At 56.8% G+C, this 13,302-nt stretch overlaps 4 protein-coding genes across 4 annotated transcripts; 1 reads left to right on the top strand and 3 right to left on the bottom strand.

The window, feature by feature from the left end:
• Window positions 1–1,543: 1,543 nt before the first annotated feature.
• On the bottom strand, window positions 1,544–3,097 carry HRG_03517 (reverse transcriptase (RNA-dependent DNA polymerase) domain-containing protein; the record flags this gene model as incomplete). Its single annotated transcript, XM_044861988.1, has 4 exons — window positions 1,544–2,420; window positions 2,518–2,668; window positions 2,782–2,926; window positions 2,993–3,097. 4 exons carry the CDS (start codon window positions 3,095–3,097, stop codon window positions 1,544–1,546), a joined length of 1,278 nt encoding a protein of 425 aa, XP_044723014.1.
• Window positions 3,098–5,097: 2,000 nt separating this feature from the next.
• On the bottom strand, window positions 5,098–6,450 carry HRG_03516 (major facilitator superfamily domain-containing protein; the record flags this gene model as incomplete). The annotated part of the gene is made up of 4 exons (XM_044861987.1): window positions 5,098–5,178; window positions 5,231–5,403; window positions 5,462–5,947; window positions 6,003–6,450. The coding sequence occupies 4 exons, from the start codon at window positions 6,448–6,450 to the stop codon at window positions 5,098–5,100; spliced, it is 1,188 nt and encodes a 395-aa protein (XP_044723013.1).
• Window positions 6,451–7,916: 1,466 nt separating this feature from the next.
• HRG_03515 (fungal specific transcription factor domain-containing protein) lies at window positions 7,917–10,328 on the top strand (the record flags this gene model as incomplete). Its single annotated transcript, XM_044861986.1, has 4 exons — window positions 7,917–8,269; window positions 8,323–8,356; window positions 8,419–8,901; window positions 8,952–10,328. The coding sequence occupies 4 exons, from the start codon at window positions 7,917–7,919 to the stop codon at window positions 10,326–10,328; spliced, it is 2,247 nt and encodes a 748-aa protein (XP_044723012.1).
• Window positions 10,329–10,627: 299 nt separating this feature from the next.
• Window positions 10,628–12,318, bottom strand: HRG_03514 (metallopeptidase family m24 domain-containing protein; the record flags this gene model as incomplete). The annotated part of the gene is made up of 7 exons (XM_044861985.1): window positions 10,628–10,684; window positions 10,736–10,822; window positions 10,875–11,039; window positions 11,101–11,159; window positions 11,214–11,364; window positions 11,424–12,205; window positions 12,276–12,318. 7 exons carry the CDS (start codon window positions 12,316–12,318, stop codon window positions 10,628–10,630), a joined length of 1,344 nt encoding a protein of 447 aa, XP_044723011.1.
• Window positions 12,319–13,302: the final 984 nt, after the last annotated feature.

Here is a 13,302-nt window from a genome sequence, read left to right as displayed (position 1 = left end):
TCTGGGTCCGCGGAGCGGCCGGTGTTGCCACCGGAGCACGACCCACCGGACCCGGTACAACCGGGTTCACCAGCCGGGCACAGCCGTGACATTACCCCCTTGTCCCCTCCGACCAGGTCGGCGTCTGCGGGGTTCTTGCGTTCCTGCCAGCGTCTCGTACCTCTCCTAGGGCCATCATCGGTCTTGATTGGCCCGTACTTGTCCTCGAATGCCTTCATCGCAATTGTTCCTTGCAACCACTCAACTGGCTCCCAAGTCGGCTCTGCGTAGCCCGTCCATCGCACTAGTGCTTGCCTGAATTCCTCGTCCGCGCTTCTTCCATCTCGCGCAGAGGATCTCGTCGACATCCCACAGATCCGTGCCGGACTCATCTTGTACCGGTGGTGGCTGTGCGTCATCTACCTTTGGCCAGGAGCCGGATCTTGATGCGCCCGCCGCAAAGGTCAACATGAAATCGCGGGTAAATTGAGCCACGAACATCGAGCTCAACAACGTGCGAACTAATTACCTTCGTGACTGTGTACTTGTGATGCAGCCAGTCGAGCTTCTTGCACGGTCGTGGCGATCTGTAGTTTGCCATCGAGAGCCACACCTTGTCACCAACTTCAAATCGCTCCGCAGGCTGTCGCTTTGCGTTGGCAGCCTCTTCTTGTTGTTGCTGTGAGGAGGCCATCACTGCTTGCATGTACTCATTGACCTCCTGCAGGCGACTGAGTAGGCTATCAGCTCTGCTTTCCTCTCTATGCCTCGGTGGCTCTTCCGATTCCTCGACGCTGATGGGATCGACGTGGTAACCATGCTCAGCGAAAAAGGGGCTGATCTTGGTCGCTGCGGATTCACGATTGTTGAGTGCCAGCTGCGCGGCAGGGAGCAGTTCTCCCAGTCGTCCTGCACGTACGACACGTAGGCTCTCAGGTAGGCCTCGATCTCCTGGTTCATTCTCTCTGGCCCTCCGTCCGTCTGAGGATGATAGGCCGTGCTCAATTTCTGCGTGACACCTGCAAGACGGCAGAACCTCTTCCAGAACCTACTTAGCCAGTTGCTCCCGCGGTCGCTGACGATGGACCGTGGCATTCCGTGAAATCGGTAATGACACTGGAGAAAACGGTTTGCACACGGCTCAGCTTCCATGTTGTCCATCACCTCGAGGGTCACAGCCTTTGTCAGTCTGTCCACAATCACCCACAGGTACCTTGCCTTGCTCGGTCCAGTAGGCGGCAGATCTGTGATGAAGTCCATGGACAAATGGCTTCGGGGTCGATCTGGAATCGGCAGAGGCTTGAGAAATCCTTTTCGACTGGCGCCAGATGTGTGCTCTGCCGCAGGTGTCGCAATTGGCTACGTACCGGCGAACCAGCTGGGACTGCCCAGGCCAGTAGAATCGCCGAGCCACAATAGCCAGCGTACCTTCCTGCCGGGATGACCGGTCGCAACAGAGTCATGCGACTGCTGCACAATGCGGGTTCTCAACTGGTCTTTCTCAGCTTCCTCCTGGTTACCCTCCTCTCCGGATCACCCGGCACCCAAATACGGTCTCTGAATGTCAGCCTTTGCCTGCGTCGATCGCACATTCTGAAATCTGGATCTTCAGGCCCAGCGAGGGCGGGAAGGCACGCTCGCGATCGCGGACTGCCTTATAGGCTGCCCGGAATATCGAGTCCTTCGCCACCGTTTCGTCCCAGAGTTGCTGCAGGTCCGCTACCTCGAAGACCTTCATCTTCGGCAGGGTGGATGCCTCTGAACAGTCAGAACTCATCGCGTTGATACATGCTCTTGTCGATGATGGAATGGCACTATCCGGTATCAACTGTATCATTCTTCCTTGTTCCCGCTCGTCGTCAATGCCCTGTGGCTTGTCTTGTTCACGGCGGGACAACGCATCAGGCACGACAGCCTCGCTTCCCGGTCGATACTCGAGCTTGAAGTCGAACTGGGACAATTCGGCTGCCCAACGGCTCTGCCGTTCCGTGAGCTTCTGGCGTGTCGCGAAATACTCCAGGTTGCGGTGATCGGTAAGGATTGTAAATGGGCCGCAGCTCCTAAGTTCGGCGTTCCAGTTGTCGAGACATCTCATGATGGCAAGCATCTCCTTGTCGTGAATGGGATAGTTGTACTCCGCTGGCGAAAGTCGCTTCGAGAAGAAGGCGCATGCGTGTCGACGTCCATCTGGGCCTTCCTGCGACAGGACGCCTCCCAATGCGTAGCCTGAGCAATCCGTCTCCAAAAAGGTCGGGAGGCTCGGGTCCCACTGCTTGAGCACCGGTGACTCGCAAAATCGTCGCTTCAGCTCCTGAAACGCCTCGTTCTCCGCTCGTCCCCAATGAAAGGCAGTTCCTTTCTTAAGCAGGGCATCCAGAGACTGCGTGATCTTGGCATAGTCGGGGATGAAGATCCGGTAATAGTTGGCGAAGCCCAGAAAGCTTCTGACACCTTCACCGTGGTCGGGGCCTCCCATTCGCGGATGGCGCGCTGCTTTTCGGGGTCGCAGGCGATTCCTTTCCTGCGTTGACGATGAACCCAAGGTATTTGACCTCTTGTACCGAAAACTCGCACTTCGCTGGGTCTAGGTGCAGCCCAGCGTCGGCGAGTGCTTGGAGAACTCGTCGCACCTTAGCCTCATGATCCGCCTTCGAACCGCTCGAGTAGATCAGTACATCATCCAGGTACGCTGTGACAAAGTCGTCCAGCCATTCGCGCAATACACTGTTCATGTATCGTTGGAATGATGCCGGGGCGCCGCTCAGGCCGAAAGGGCACACGAGCCACTCGTAGAGCCCAAACCTCGTGCGAAATGCAGTCTTTCCTCATGTCCCGGAGCCATGCGGATCTTATGGAAAGCGGCCACCACGTCCAACTTGGTGAACCACTTAGCCTTGGCCAGATTCTGCAGGGTCTCCGCGATGAGGGGCAGTGGGTATCGGTCGCGCTTGGTGATTGCATTCAGCGCTCGGTAGTCGCAACAAAATCGCAGCCCTCCATTCGGCTTCCGCACGAACAGCACCGGCGCGGCAGCCGCTGAGCTACTCGCTCGGATGAATCCTCTGTCCAGCAGGTCTTTCAGGGTCTTTCGCAAGACCAACAGCTCTTCTCGTGACATGTTGTAGAGTGGGCCCCACGGAAGGGTGGCTCGTTGCCGTTCTTGTCAGGCTGCAGGTTGACTTCATGATCCACACCCGGTCGATGTGGCGGCAGCTTCATTGCCTCTCCTGGTGAGAATAGGTCGCGGAATTCTTTCAGCACTTCTGCCGGGACCTTCTCGCTCGGATCGACTGGCGGCTTCGGCTGAAGCGCCCTCTATATCCGACAAACTGATTGCATGAATCGAGATCGCGTTGCACTTCTTGCGTCTCTTTGCGCGTCGACACTCCGCCGTGAATACGGCTGCCGACACGAGTCTTGCGCTTCGAATCGCGCGTATCTTGGCGGGCTCTTCCTGCCCAATGAGGCGTATCGTCACACCTGCCCTCCCATGGTACATTCGCTGCTTGGCAGCATCGTACACGACGTGATTTCTCTCCATCCAAGGCCGGCCGAGGAACATGTCCTGGCCCAGGCTTGGGATCACGTATGCAAAGACACGTTCGTCAAATCCAGCTGTCTCGACCACAACAGCCCCGACCCTGGGGATATGACACTCTTCGCTGACTCTGAGAATCCCCCAATTTCTCGTGGTTTCGAGTCGACGAAGGGTATCCGCAGCTTCCGAACAAGGGCTTCGTCGATCACGGCATAGCAGTCACATCCACAGTCGACAAGGGCGCGTATTCGATAGCCTCGGTTTACCCGCGCGTTGACTAATACAGTCCGACTATTCATTCGTGGCTTGAACGCTTCCCAGTCCCGGATGTCTGCCTTTGCAGGCCCCGGCGCCCGCTTTCGCCCCGGGGCTAGTCTTTTCCGCCGACTCGTCCTCACTGGATGCTGCGGTTGATTCCGAATCATCTGCGGCATCGGGCTTCTTCATGCGCGCAGCTTTAGGTCGCTGTTGCTTCCTTCGCCAGGAAAGACCACCTGGGCTGGGCAGTCCACGATAAGATGATCCGTCCGACCACAGCGATAGCAGCGGCGCTCATCCTTCGGCTTCTTATCGACATGTCGACGACCCTTCGACTCGTGGCCAATACGGTTGATGTCCGTCATCTTAACATCTCCGTCGGGGTCCTCCGGTTCCTCCTGGGTCGTTGCCTTGGTAGCTGTTGAGGCGTCCGCTCAGTCGACGTCGGCTGCCTACCGGGTTTCAGTCTCCAATCTGCCCGCAATTTCCTGAACTCTCGCAAGCCATCCCTGGTAGTCGTCGGGTAGGACGGCTGTGACCAAACTCTCTTGGAGGCGTGCATTTATTGCGTTCTCTAGAAATACGATCTTTGCACTGTCCGGCCAGTCTGCTCCCCCGGCTTCAGCTAATGCCTGTTCGAATCGGGGAAGGAAGGACGCGAGAGGTTGGTCTTCGCGCTGCCGCATAGTTCTCAGCGTGGCAGCAGCGCGGGATTGGATGTTGCTGTCCTGGTAGGTTCGGTCGAGGTATCGCATGAACTCTTGGGGTCGTAGCTACCCCAGGGCCTCCCGCGGCGTAAAAGGTAGCGACCACTTGCTGTGGTCGCTCGTCCAAACATGAGTTGATGAGGTACCAAAGTTCGCGATTTCCACTGTAGTAGTGTGCATCAAGGTCCAGCTTGTCTCGCATCTGCCTGGCCCAGGCGGAGTAGCTCTTCCGTGAGCCGTCATACTTGGGTGGGTTGGGCAACGGTTTCCGCATTCCAGTACCGCAGGTTTTGAGAGGGCGTGCCCAAGCCAGGCGTGCTCTCGCCCAATCCTCGTGCCACTGGCGGCGATTGCAAGTCGGCGCTCTGCGGCTGCGCTCGCCCGAGTTGCTCCATCAGCAAGGAAAGTTGGTCCTGTAGAGGGCTGAGAGTCGCATTGACCGCTTCTTGAATGCGTTGGTCAATCCATTGCTGCTGGAGACTTGGGCTCTCACTCTGCTGGTCCATCCTGACGAGCAGTCTGCAGCTTGCGGTATTTAGAAGGAGCTCTAGATATGTGAAAGGCTGGCCCGGAGTTTATTCAACAAGCAGGTGCCTAGGTGTTGTCTATCTAGAGCTAAGGAGGAAAGAAGCTGAACTCGAGGCGTAGCCTCGAGTGCGAGCTTATATTGCCCTTCTCGGAATGTTCTCGCAGCTTCTGGGTCCGCGGAGCGGGGCCGGTGTTGCCACCGGAGCACGACCCACCGGACCCGGTACAACCGGGTCCACCAGCCGGGCACAGCCCGTGACAGCATGGACGGCACGTAATATCCGATTTGCTGGGTGACGACCCCGGACGTAATGGCGGCGACAACAAGGCTCAGGACCAGGGGAATCGTGTATATACCCGACTTGACCGGGTCGATGCCGTGGGTAGTTTGGACTGAGCAAGGTTGTCAGCGGAAAATGCCGGCTACAAGCAGCTCATGTGAGATACCGACACCAAAGGGGGACATAGTAGACGCAGAGCATCATTCCGCCCGCGAGAAAGAACATGAAAAACGCCGACGCCAGCATCGTTTGCTGCTTGATGATCCGTACCGGCAGTGTCGCAGTCTCTGGCATCAGGACTTGAACACCACCAAAGGCAATAGCGGCCAGCGCAAACACAACAAATAAGACGATGATGCGCCAGCTACCCCAGGAGTACGTGGAGCCACCCCATTGTAGAGCTAGGACCAGGCAGACGACGGAGGGAATGAAGAAGAAGGTCCCGAGGGGATCCAGTCGCATGATGTGCTCCTTGACCGGCACTTGCTTCCGAGGCTCTTTGGATACGTGCAAGAAAAAGAAGAGAAAAACGGAGGCAGCGGCTCCCACAGGAAGATTCATGTAGAAGCACCATCTCCAAGTCACCCGCTTGGTGAAAGCGCCGCCTATCAAGGGCCCTGCCACGGAAGATACGCCAAAGAGAACGCCGAAAATAGCTACCACGCTATGAGCATGCGTCTTCAGCTTGGATAAGAGCATCAGGGAACTCACATTGGAACATGGGCCGCCTATGAAGAGGCACCATGGGGATGATTACCATCATGGACCCGGTCGTGATGCCCGCCGAACCCACTCCAGCAATGGCCCGGCCGACAATGAAGACGGGGGAGGTTGGGGCGGCGCCGCAAATGGCAGACCCGGCCTCGAAGACGACGATGCAGCAAAGAAAGGTCCAGCGAAGGTCATAGAAGCGGTACACCCTCCCGAAAAGCAGCTGGAAAGCGGACGTGGTCAGCATGTAAGCCGAGCCATACCAGCCAATATCGCCCAAGCTCTGGAAGTCGTCGGTGATTCGCGGAATGGCCGTCGACAAGATGGTGCGGTCCAGGGCGACGAGAAACATGGAGACAAAGGCCGAGAAGGTGACGAGCCAGAACTTTGCAGTTCTAGGCTTGTAATTTTCCTCAGCCTCCCTCAGGGAACCTGTGTCGGCAGGCATTGGCTTCTCTACTGCAAGTTCGGCGCTTGTGGGACCTTGACGTGTGAGAGAGGGTGAAGGCAGCGTTGAGGCGGCATTGAAACTTGGGGGCATCTTTCCTGAGGTCGCGTTCGGTACTTGATGGAGTTCCTTCTGGGCACTGGCTGAAGAGACCGATGTGCTGTCGCTACTTTGATCAAGGAGCTCTCGGCCTCTGTTCCAGGCTTTGCCATGCGTGACAGCCATGGCCACCAAGGGGGTCGTCACCAAAATGTGCGGCGTCAATCTGGTGCCACGTTTAGAGCCACTTATACGATAAAGAGACTGCAGTACTTTACAGTACTGATATCGAGCATGAGAGCAAAAGATGAAAGACAGCCTTGGCGACCCTGTCTAGGAGATGGCGCCTCGAGGGTTATTTAAATCCATGAGAGGCGCTCAGCACGGGATGCCCTGGGCGGCTGGGAGAAGATAGGCCAGCATCGTGCCTTGATTCATTTCTTTCTTCCTCGGGTTCGGCTTCGAAATGTTCAGCGCGGCGTGGGTGCTGGGAGTATGGGAGCACGGGCATCGGACCATCTCCTCGTCGTCTGAGGCGTCGGTCACGGAAGAGGGACTTCGGAAAGTACAGCGGCCATCATTTTGCCCCCAGTTACCCAGCCGCGAAGCCGTTGCCGCTAAAACAAGCCTTTCCCTTTCGGGACAACGCTGTTAGCCGACGGCCGACGGTGAGCTCTTGCCGTATTTGATCTCGGGACCGAGAGGGGCTGCTCCGACTCCGACGTCAGCCTTGCAGCATCCAGCTCCAGCATCAGCACGCAAAGCACCCACACCATCAGAGCAAGACTCGAGGTCCCACGGTGCGGCTTGGATGAGTGTCGAGAGAAGCTCTCGGTCAGAAGAGCTCCCCCGTTCTCAGCAACTCACGCCCGGCAGTGGTCCGGCGTTCGCTCGTCGTCGTTGCGTGCCGACGACTCACCTCGCCTGCTGTCAAACCTCCGCAACTGAACCTCGACTGTTCCATCACTTTGCGCACGGCCGGTCACGCGTACTTCTGTCCTTGAAGAGCAGAGGAACCTCCCTCCATCCACCAACCGGGCAGCTCAAGCCGTTCCGCGTCCGAGACTTGTCTGCCAAGCCCGGTCCAGCCCTACGAATGGCGCTCTGCACCGCGGCCACAGCCCGATAGATCACAATCTCGCGTCTCATGGCCCTGGGAGTGCATGCAGCTTGACAAGTCCGCCCTCCTAACCACCAACCACGCAACAATAACCCCCTCTGTGACGCAGGCCCTGGACGCATCACGCCACTCACACCCTGCATCCGGCTCCCCTGACCCCAACGCCCGCGGCTGCCTCGCCAGACTGCTGTCGATGACGCTACTATGCTATAGTCGTTTTGTATAAGACATGTCTGCTGAGCCGACCCCCTCTGCGCCCGGTTCGGGTTCCGGTCCGGTTTCGGGCCCGCAGTCTGACCCTTCGGCCATGAAGTTGACTCGGGGCACCAGCTGTGTGCTTTGCCAGCAGCGCAAGGTCCGCTGCGACAAAAACAAACCCTGTGCCAACTGCGTCAAGGCCGGCGTCGATTGCAAGATCATACCTCCCGCCCCGCCCCGTCGTCGCAAGAAGCGCCTGCAGGAGAGAGACCTGGTCGACCGGCTCAAAAAGTATGAAAGCCTCCTCAGCGAGCACGGCGTCAAATTCGACGCCATTGGCCACGACCTCAGGAGCGATGGCCCGCATATGGACGACGTTGAGGAGCTCGAGAATGACTTTGAAGGCCTCAAGACATCGCCAGAGGCCAGCGCGTCTCCCTCGGCGGCCTCTCAAAATGAAAAGTGAGCTGTTCTACCCCTTGTCCCGGGTTGGCTTGCTGAACATCATGTTACAGACCTCGCGGCTCTTGGTTCTCTTTACACAAGGAAGTCGGTGGTCACCCGAGCCTGCATCCGCCTCTCGTCTCATGCATATTGACGCAGGGTTCCAGTTCCGCGCGAGCGAGCAATTGCTCCACGACTCGTCCGAGGACGACATTGACGGCTCAACCATCCATCGCGCCTTTGACAAGATGTTTGGCGAGCAAGACGGCTTCCCCTTCGTCATCGGGGGCCGAGCAGAGTCCGTCACCGGTGCTCATCCCTCCACTATCCATATCCTTCAGCTGTGGCAGATATACATTGATAATATCAATCCTCTCCTCAAGATCACCCACGTGCCGACGATGCAGGGCCAGATCATCGAGGCTACATCGAGGCTGGACAGGGCGCCCAAGAACGTTGAGTCGCTCATGTTTGCCATCTACGTCATGGCCATCACGTCTTTGGAAGAGGCCGTCGTCGAAAAGATGTTTGGTGAACCGAAAAAGGAATTGCTGGGCCGCTACTTTGCGGCGCTGCAGCAGGCTCTGCTCAACGCCGGTTTTATGCGTAACACCGACTTTATTTGTCTACAGGCCTACGTGCTCTACCTGGTAAGGCCCGTCGACCATGTGGCTCAGGCCGGGGAGCTGATTGTGACTAGTACGCCGTGAGGTGGTTCGTCGACCCTCGCCAGGTGTTCTGCCTCATCGGCATGGCGGTCCGGATGGCACACCGGATGGGTCTGCACCGCGATCCGGGTGCCTTTGGACTGCCTCCCTTTGAAATTGAGCAACGCCGCCGGCTCTGGTGGACAATAGTCGGATACGACCGCCGAATAGGAGAAATGACTGGCTCCACTGTCACGGCCCTCTCCAGCGGCGGCGACTGCAAGATACCACTCAATGTCAACGACTCGGATCTGCATGTGGACGGCAAGGACATGCCGACGCCGCACAGCGGGCCGACAGAGATGCTCTTCGCCCTGACCCGCATCGAGATTGCCATGGCCGTCTCGAGCAACAGCAACCGAGACAGCTTCAAGATGAACAACCCCGAAAAGGCCAGCCCGGTCCCGCAAGGCACGCCGTCCAAGCCCCCTGTCCCGACCATCCGCATTGCCGGCCAGGATTCTCCATCCTACACCCTCGATGGCTACTGTGCGCATATAGAAGGCACATATCTTACCCAGTGTGACCCCAAGATCCCGCTTCACTTCTTCACCTTGACCATGACGCGGCAAAACCTGTGCAAGATGCGTGTCATTGGCTTCCTCGTCCGCATGCACAACGCCGAGGCGATGCCTCTCAAAGAAATCGAGCGCGATAGTCTGTCCTTGCAAGCTACGCAGATGATTGAGTATGATAACGTGGTCCAATCGTCCGAGAGCTTGCAGCCGTTTAGATGGTACGCAATGCACCACTTCCCGTTCCCGGCATACATGTTCCTCGTGCAGGAGCTTCGGAACCGCGTATCGGGGCCCCTGGTCGAACGTGCCTGGGATGCCATTGCCGCCAACTACAATCTCCGAGGCCTGCTCAGCAATCTGCACAGCCCCATGCACACCGCGTTCGGGAACCTGTTTCTCAAGGCGTGGGACGCCCACGAGGCATCTCAGCTCAGCAATGGCAGGCAGGTCACCCAGCCACGATTCATCACCATTCTCCGCGAGCGCGCGGAAAAGCGTCGCCAGGCACGAGCAGAGAATCGCCACGACCCAAGCCTGGAGCAGGCACCCGTTGACTTTCCGCGCTCGCAGGGGCTCGGCCTGACCCCAGCCGACTCCGAATCTGCCACATCGATGATGACCCCTCCCTCTGTTGACCATTCCATGATGGGTGCAGGCATGGCCCCACCTACGGCGCCGGACGCCGGGCCGGCCCAGGAGACAGGCGACATGGACTGGTCGTACCTTGTGTCTGGATATCAGGACGCAGGGGGCTTGCAGGGGTTCGGCAACTTTGGGCCGTTTGGCAATCCCATGGGGGGGATGGGTGGTATTGGCGGCCCGGGTGGAGCGAACATGTTTGGAAGCGGATGACTTGAAATGTGATGAGACGCAGAATGCCACCATGATTATGATAAAAGCAGTGATTGGTAATTTTCAAGTACTGGCGATAATGCTGTTTAAACCACCATCCACTCGTTAAGCGATACGTTGAGCCACTCCTCTTGCTGAGTTGTTGAAACCAGCTTGCCGCATTGTTGAAATCGGCCTTGCTACGGTGTTGAAACCAGTGCTGTTGCATTCCAAGTCCGGCCTTAGAGTGTTGAACCGTTACGGCCAATTCAGTTCGGCTGTCATATGACTCCCTGCGGAGGACAGGAATGGACCGAATATCAATAGTCGTTCCCCCGACTGATAACTTCCTTCCTCGACTCCCTCAGCAGGATCGTCTACGATGCTTAGTCTTTTTACTCTACCAATGTTGAGAGAAGCTTACGTACGTGTTCAAACTGTGCGGAATAGGACCCAGGCACGTCCACCAGGGGTTGGTAAGGTTCGAGTATCCCATTGGATACAAGGCAGTTGAGCTATCATGATGTTAGTATATCAGTCCGCCTTAGGCATGGGTGTGAGACTTACACCAGCCAGATAACGTTCGCAGCCAAGGCGTTCAAGGTAGCGGCGACAGAAAACAAGACTGCCGAAGTTCTCCTTAATGGTTTTGTACAACCGATTGGCCGAGGTCAGAGGCAATGCCACCGCCCTCGGAGCATCATGACTCAATCCATAGCCGTAAATGCCTGTCTATCACACAGGCCCTCCCGTCAGCGTCCCGAATCCAGAGGCGTAGTTGAGCAGAACCCACATCGTCCCTGAGAAAACCACGGCCTGTGGTTCCAAACGTTTCGATGGCAAAGACTTCGCCTTGTTCCATCTTGGTTTCGTCTGAGTTCTTGACAAACGGTATCGACTTCCCACCGTGAATGCGGTACTGCTTGATGTCATGTGCGCAAATATTTCGCACGGGCTTGACGGGGAACATTCTGCCACGTATCTCGACTTCGTAGCTTTCCATGACCTCCTGGATTGCGGAACTGACGTCACAAATGCGGACGTCGATTCCAGCAGTCTGCGATGGTCCATCAGTCCTTGGTTCCCCGACGGCGTGGCGGAATATTTCATCCTCACCTCGATGCCCGTGTTGGTCGCATCTTTGACGGCAGCGAGGAGGCTGTCGTAGGTGGAATCGAATGCCACGGTGAATGCACTATCGACGATCCAGCCATTGACGTGAACACCAAAATCAACCTTCATCACGTCTTCGTGTTGGAGAACAACGTCCTTTCGGCCTGGGTTGGGTGTATAGTGGGCCACACAATGATTCAGAGAAAGCCCCGTAGGGAATCCCATGCCCGCCTGGAGGCTGTGGCCTGGCTCTAGCCCGGCGTTACCCAGGAGCGCTCGGACGCCGTCCTCAATTCCGACGGCGATATCTGTGAGCGTCTGGCCGGGCTTGACAGTCTGCTGTACCGACTGTCGAACTTGGCGATGCACCTCAGCGGCCTTTCGATAGTCGTTGAGGAAAGCGCTGTCCTCGAGAGAACGATGGGCCTCGTAACGCAGCTCGGGCGCCTTTGTCCTAATCGTAGTTTCGGACGCAACACCGTAGCTCAGAAGCTCGCCCACGGGGTAATTGCCCGAGGGGAAGATATCGTGCAGTGGGACTCTCGGAGGCGACGATTGCTTTGGAACAGACGCCTTGTTCTTCCTCCTGGGCCTGTTGCGTTTCTTTTTCTTGTTTGAGACAGCAGAGGCGGTCTTCATCAAGGCGGGAGCTGCGTCATGAGGCTCGTCGTCGTCATCGCCGTCGGCGGCGCCTTTGCTGCCCATGCACCCATCTCCATCTCTCGACAGATGAGCACCTCGTGGTTCTCCGCCGGCGGGTTGGGGACCAGCTGTCGATGGGCCATCTGCTCCATCTCAGTACCAAGGCTTGCAACGCGAGACAAATTCGATGAAGAGACAGGCTAGAGAACATACCGTGTGCCGGAGCGTCTTCGATTTCCAAGGTCTTGGAGCCCATGATTGCATGGCGGCAAAAGAGGTGGTCGAGTTGCAGAGCGGGGTTTTCTCGTCTCGACTTTGGCTCGCCGAGGGTTTATTAAGTTGTACTGCGTCTGACTGAGCGCCGAGAAAGCTCCGTAAGCCATTATATCCGACCGTGGCTGATACATTAGCGCCCCGAGGAACCAGTACAGACAGGGCTCTTCAGCGGCCGGCTTATAGACATTAGCTTGTCTCATCGGAGAACCACAAAGGGGCATAAGCAAGATCCGAGAGCTGCGGGCATGGCGTGTGCGCAATGAAAAGACTCGGGAACCGGATATATAAAATTGAATCGGTCTGTATGTGTTGACGTTACTTCGTATGCCAAAGGGTTGGTAATCCAGCAGGAACAGGAATACGCATATTGTGTCCGGTCTTACCATTGTATCTGGTATAAACCATTCAAATACGACGCATACGACGTATGTGACTAATGACGGCCAGAAAATGCCTCGTGGGCCGCAAGGGGAAACTATGTGTGTTCCTCCAAAGGACTCAAGTTGGGGGCGGATAGCCTACCGCAGCGATAACAGGTAACAACTAATTACCTCGTCTATTTAGAAACCTCCGCCACAGTCCTGACCCTGCGTAGAAGTGCTGATTCCTCAACTGGGTACGCGAGAGCAATTTCATATCTCCAGCCAAGTCGGCTACGACGACCAACTGCATTACGCGAAGCCCGTGAACATCTACCGAACAACGTATACAACTGTCTCGGTCACGACGACCGACCAACTGCATTTCGCTACGGTGCTGTTACTATAGCTGCAGTATTATATCTGCAACCATCTTGGCTGGCGATCAACTGCAGTGACAAATATGGGATTGTCAAGTGGAGGACTGCACGTCATGACAGCTGCGTCATGAGGAACGTGTATGCCTACTTGCTGGCAACTGCCTACAGCAGCTTTCAATGAGGTAAATTGGTCCAAGCAAGGTCGCTATACCTACAACTATGCTC

Source organism: Hirsutella rhossiliensis (assembly GCF_020360975.1).
Source record: "Hirsutella rhossiliensis strain HR02 chromosome Unknown scaffold00003, whole genome shotgun sequence".
Lineage (NCBI taxonomy): Eukaryota > Fungi > Ascomycota > Sordariomycetes > Hypocreales > Ophiocordycipitaceae > Hirsutella > Hirsutella rhossiliensis.
Note: the sequence above shows the minus strand (reverse complement) of the source record. Positions and strands in the feature narration are given on the sequence as shown.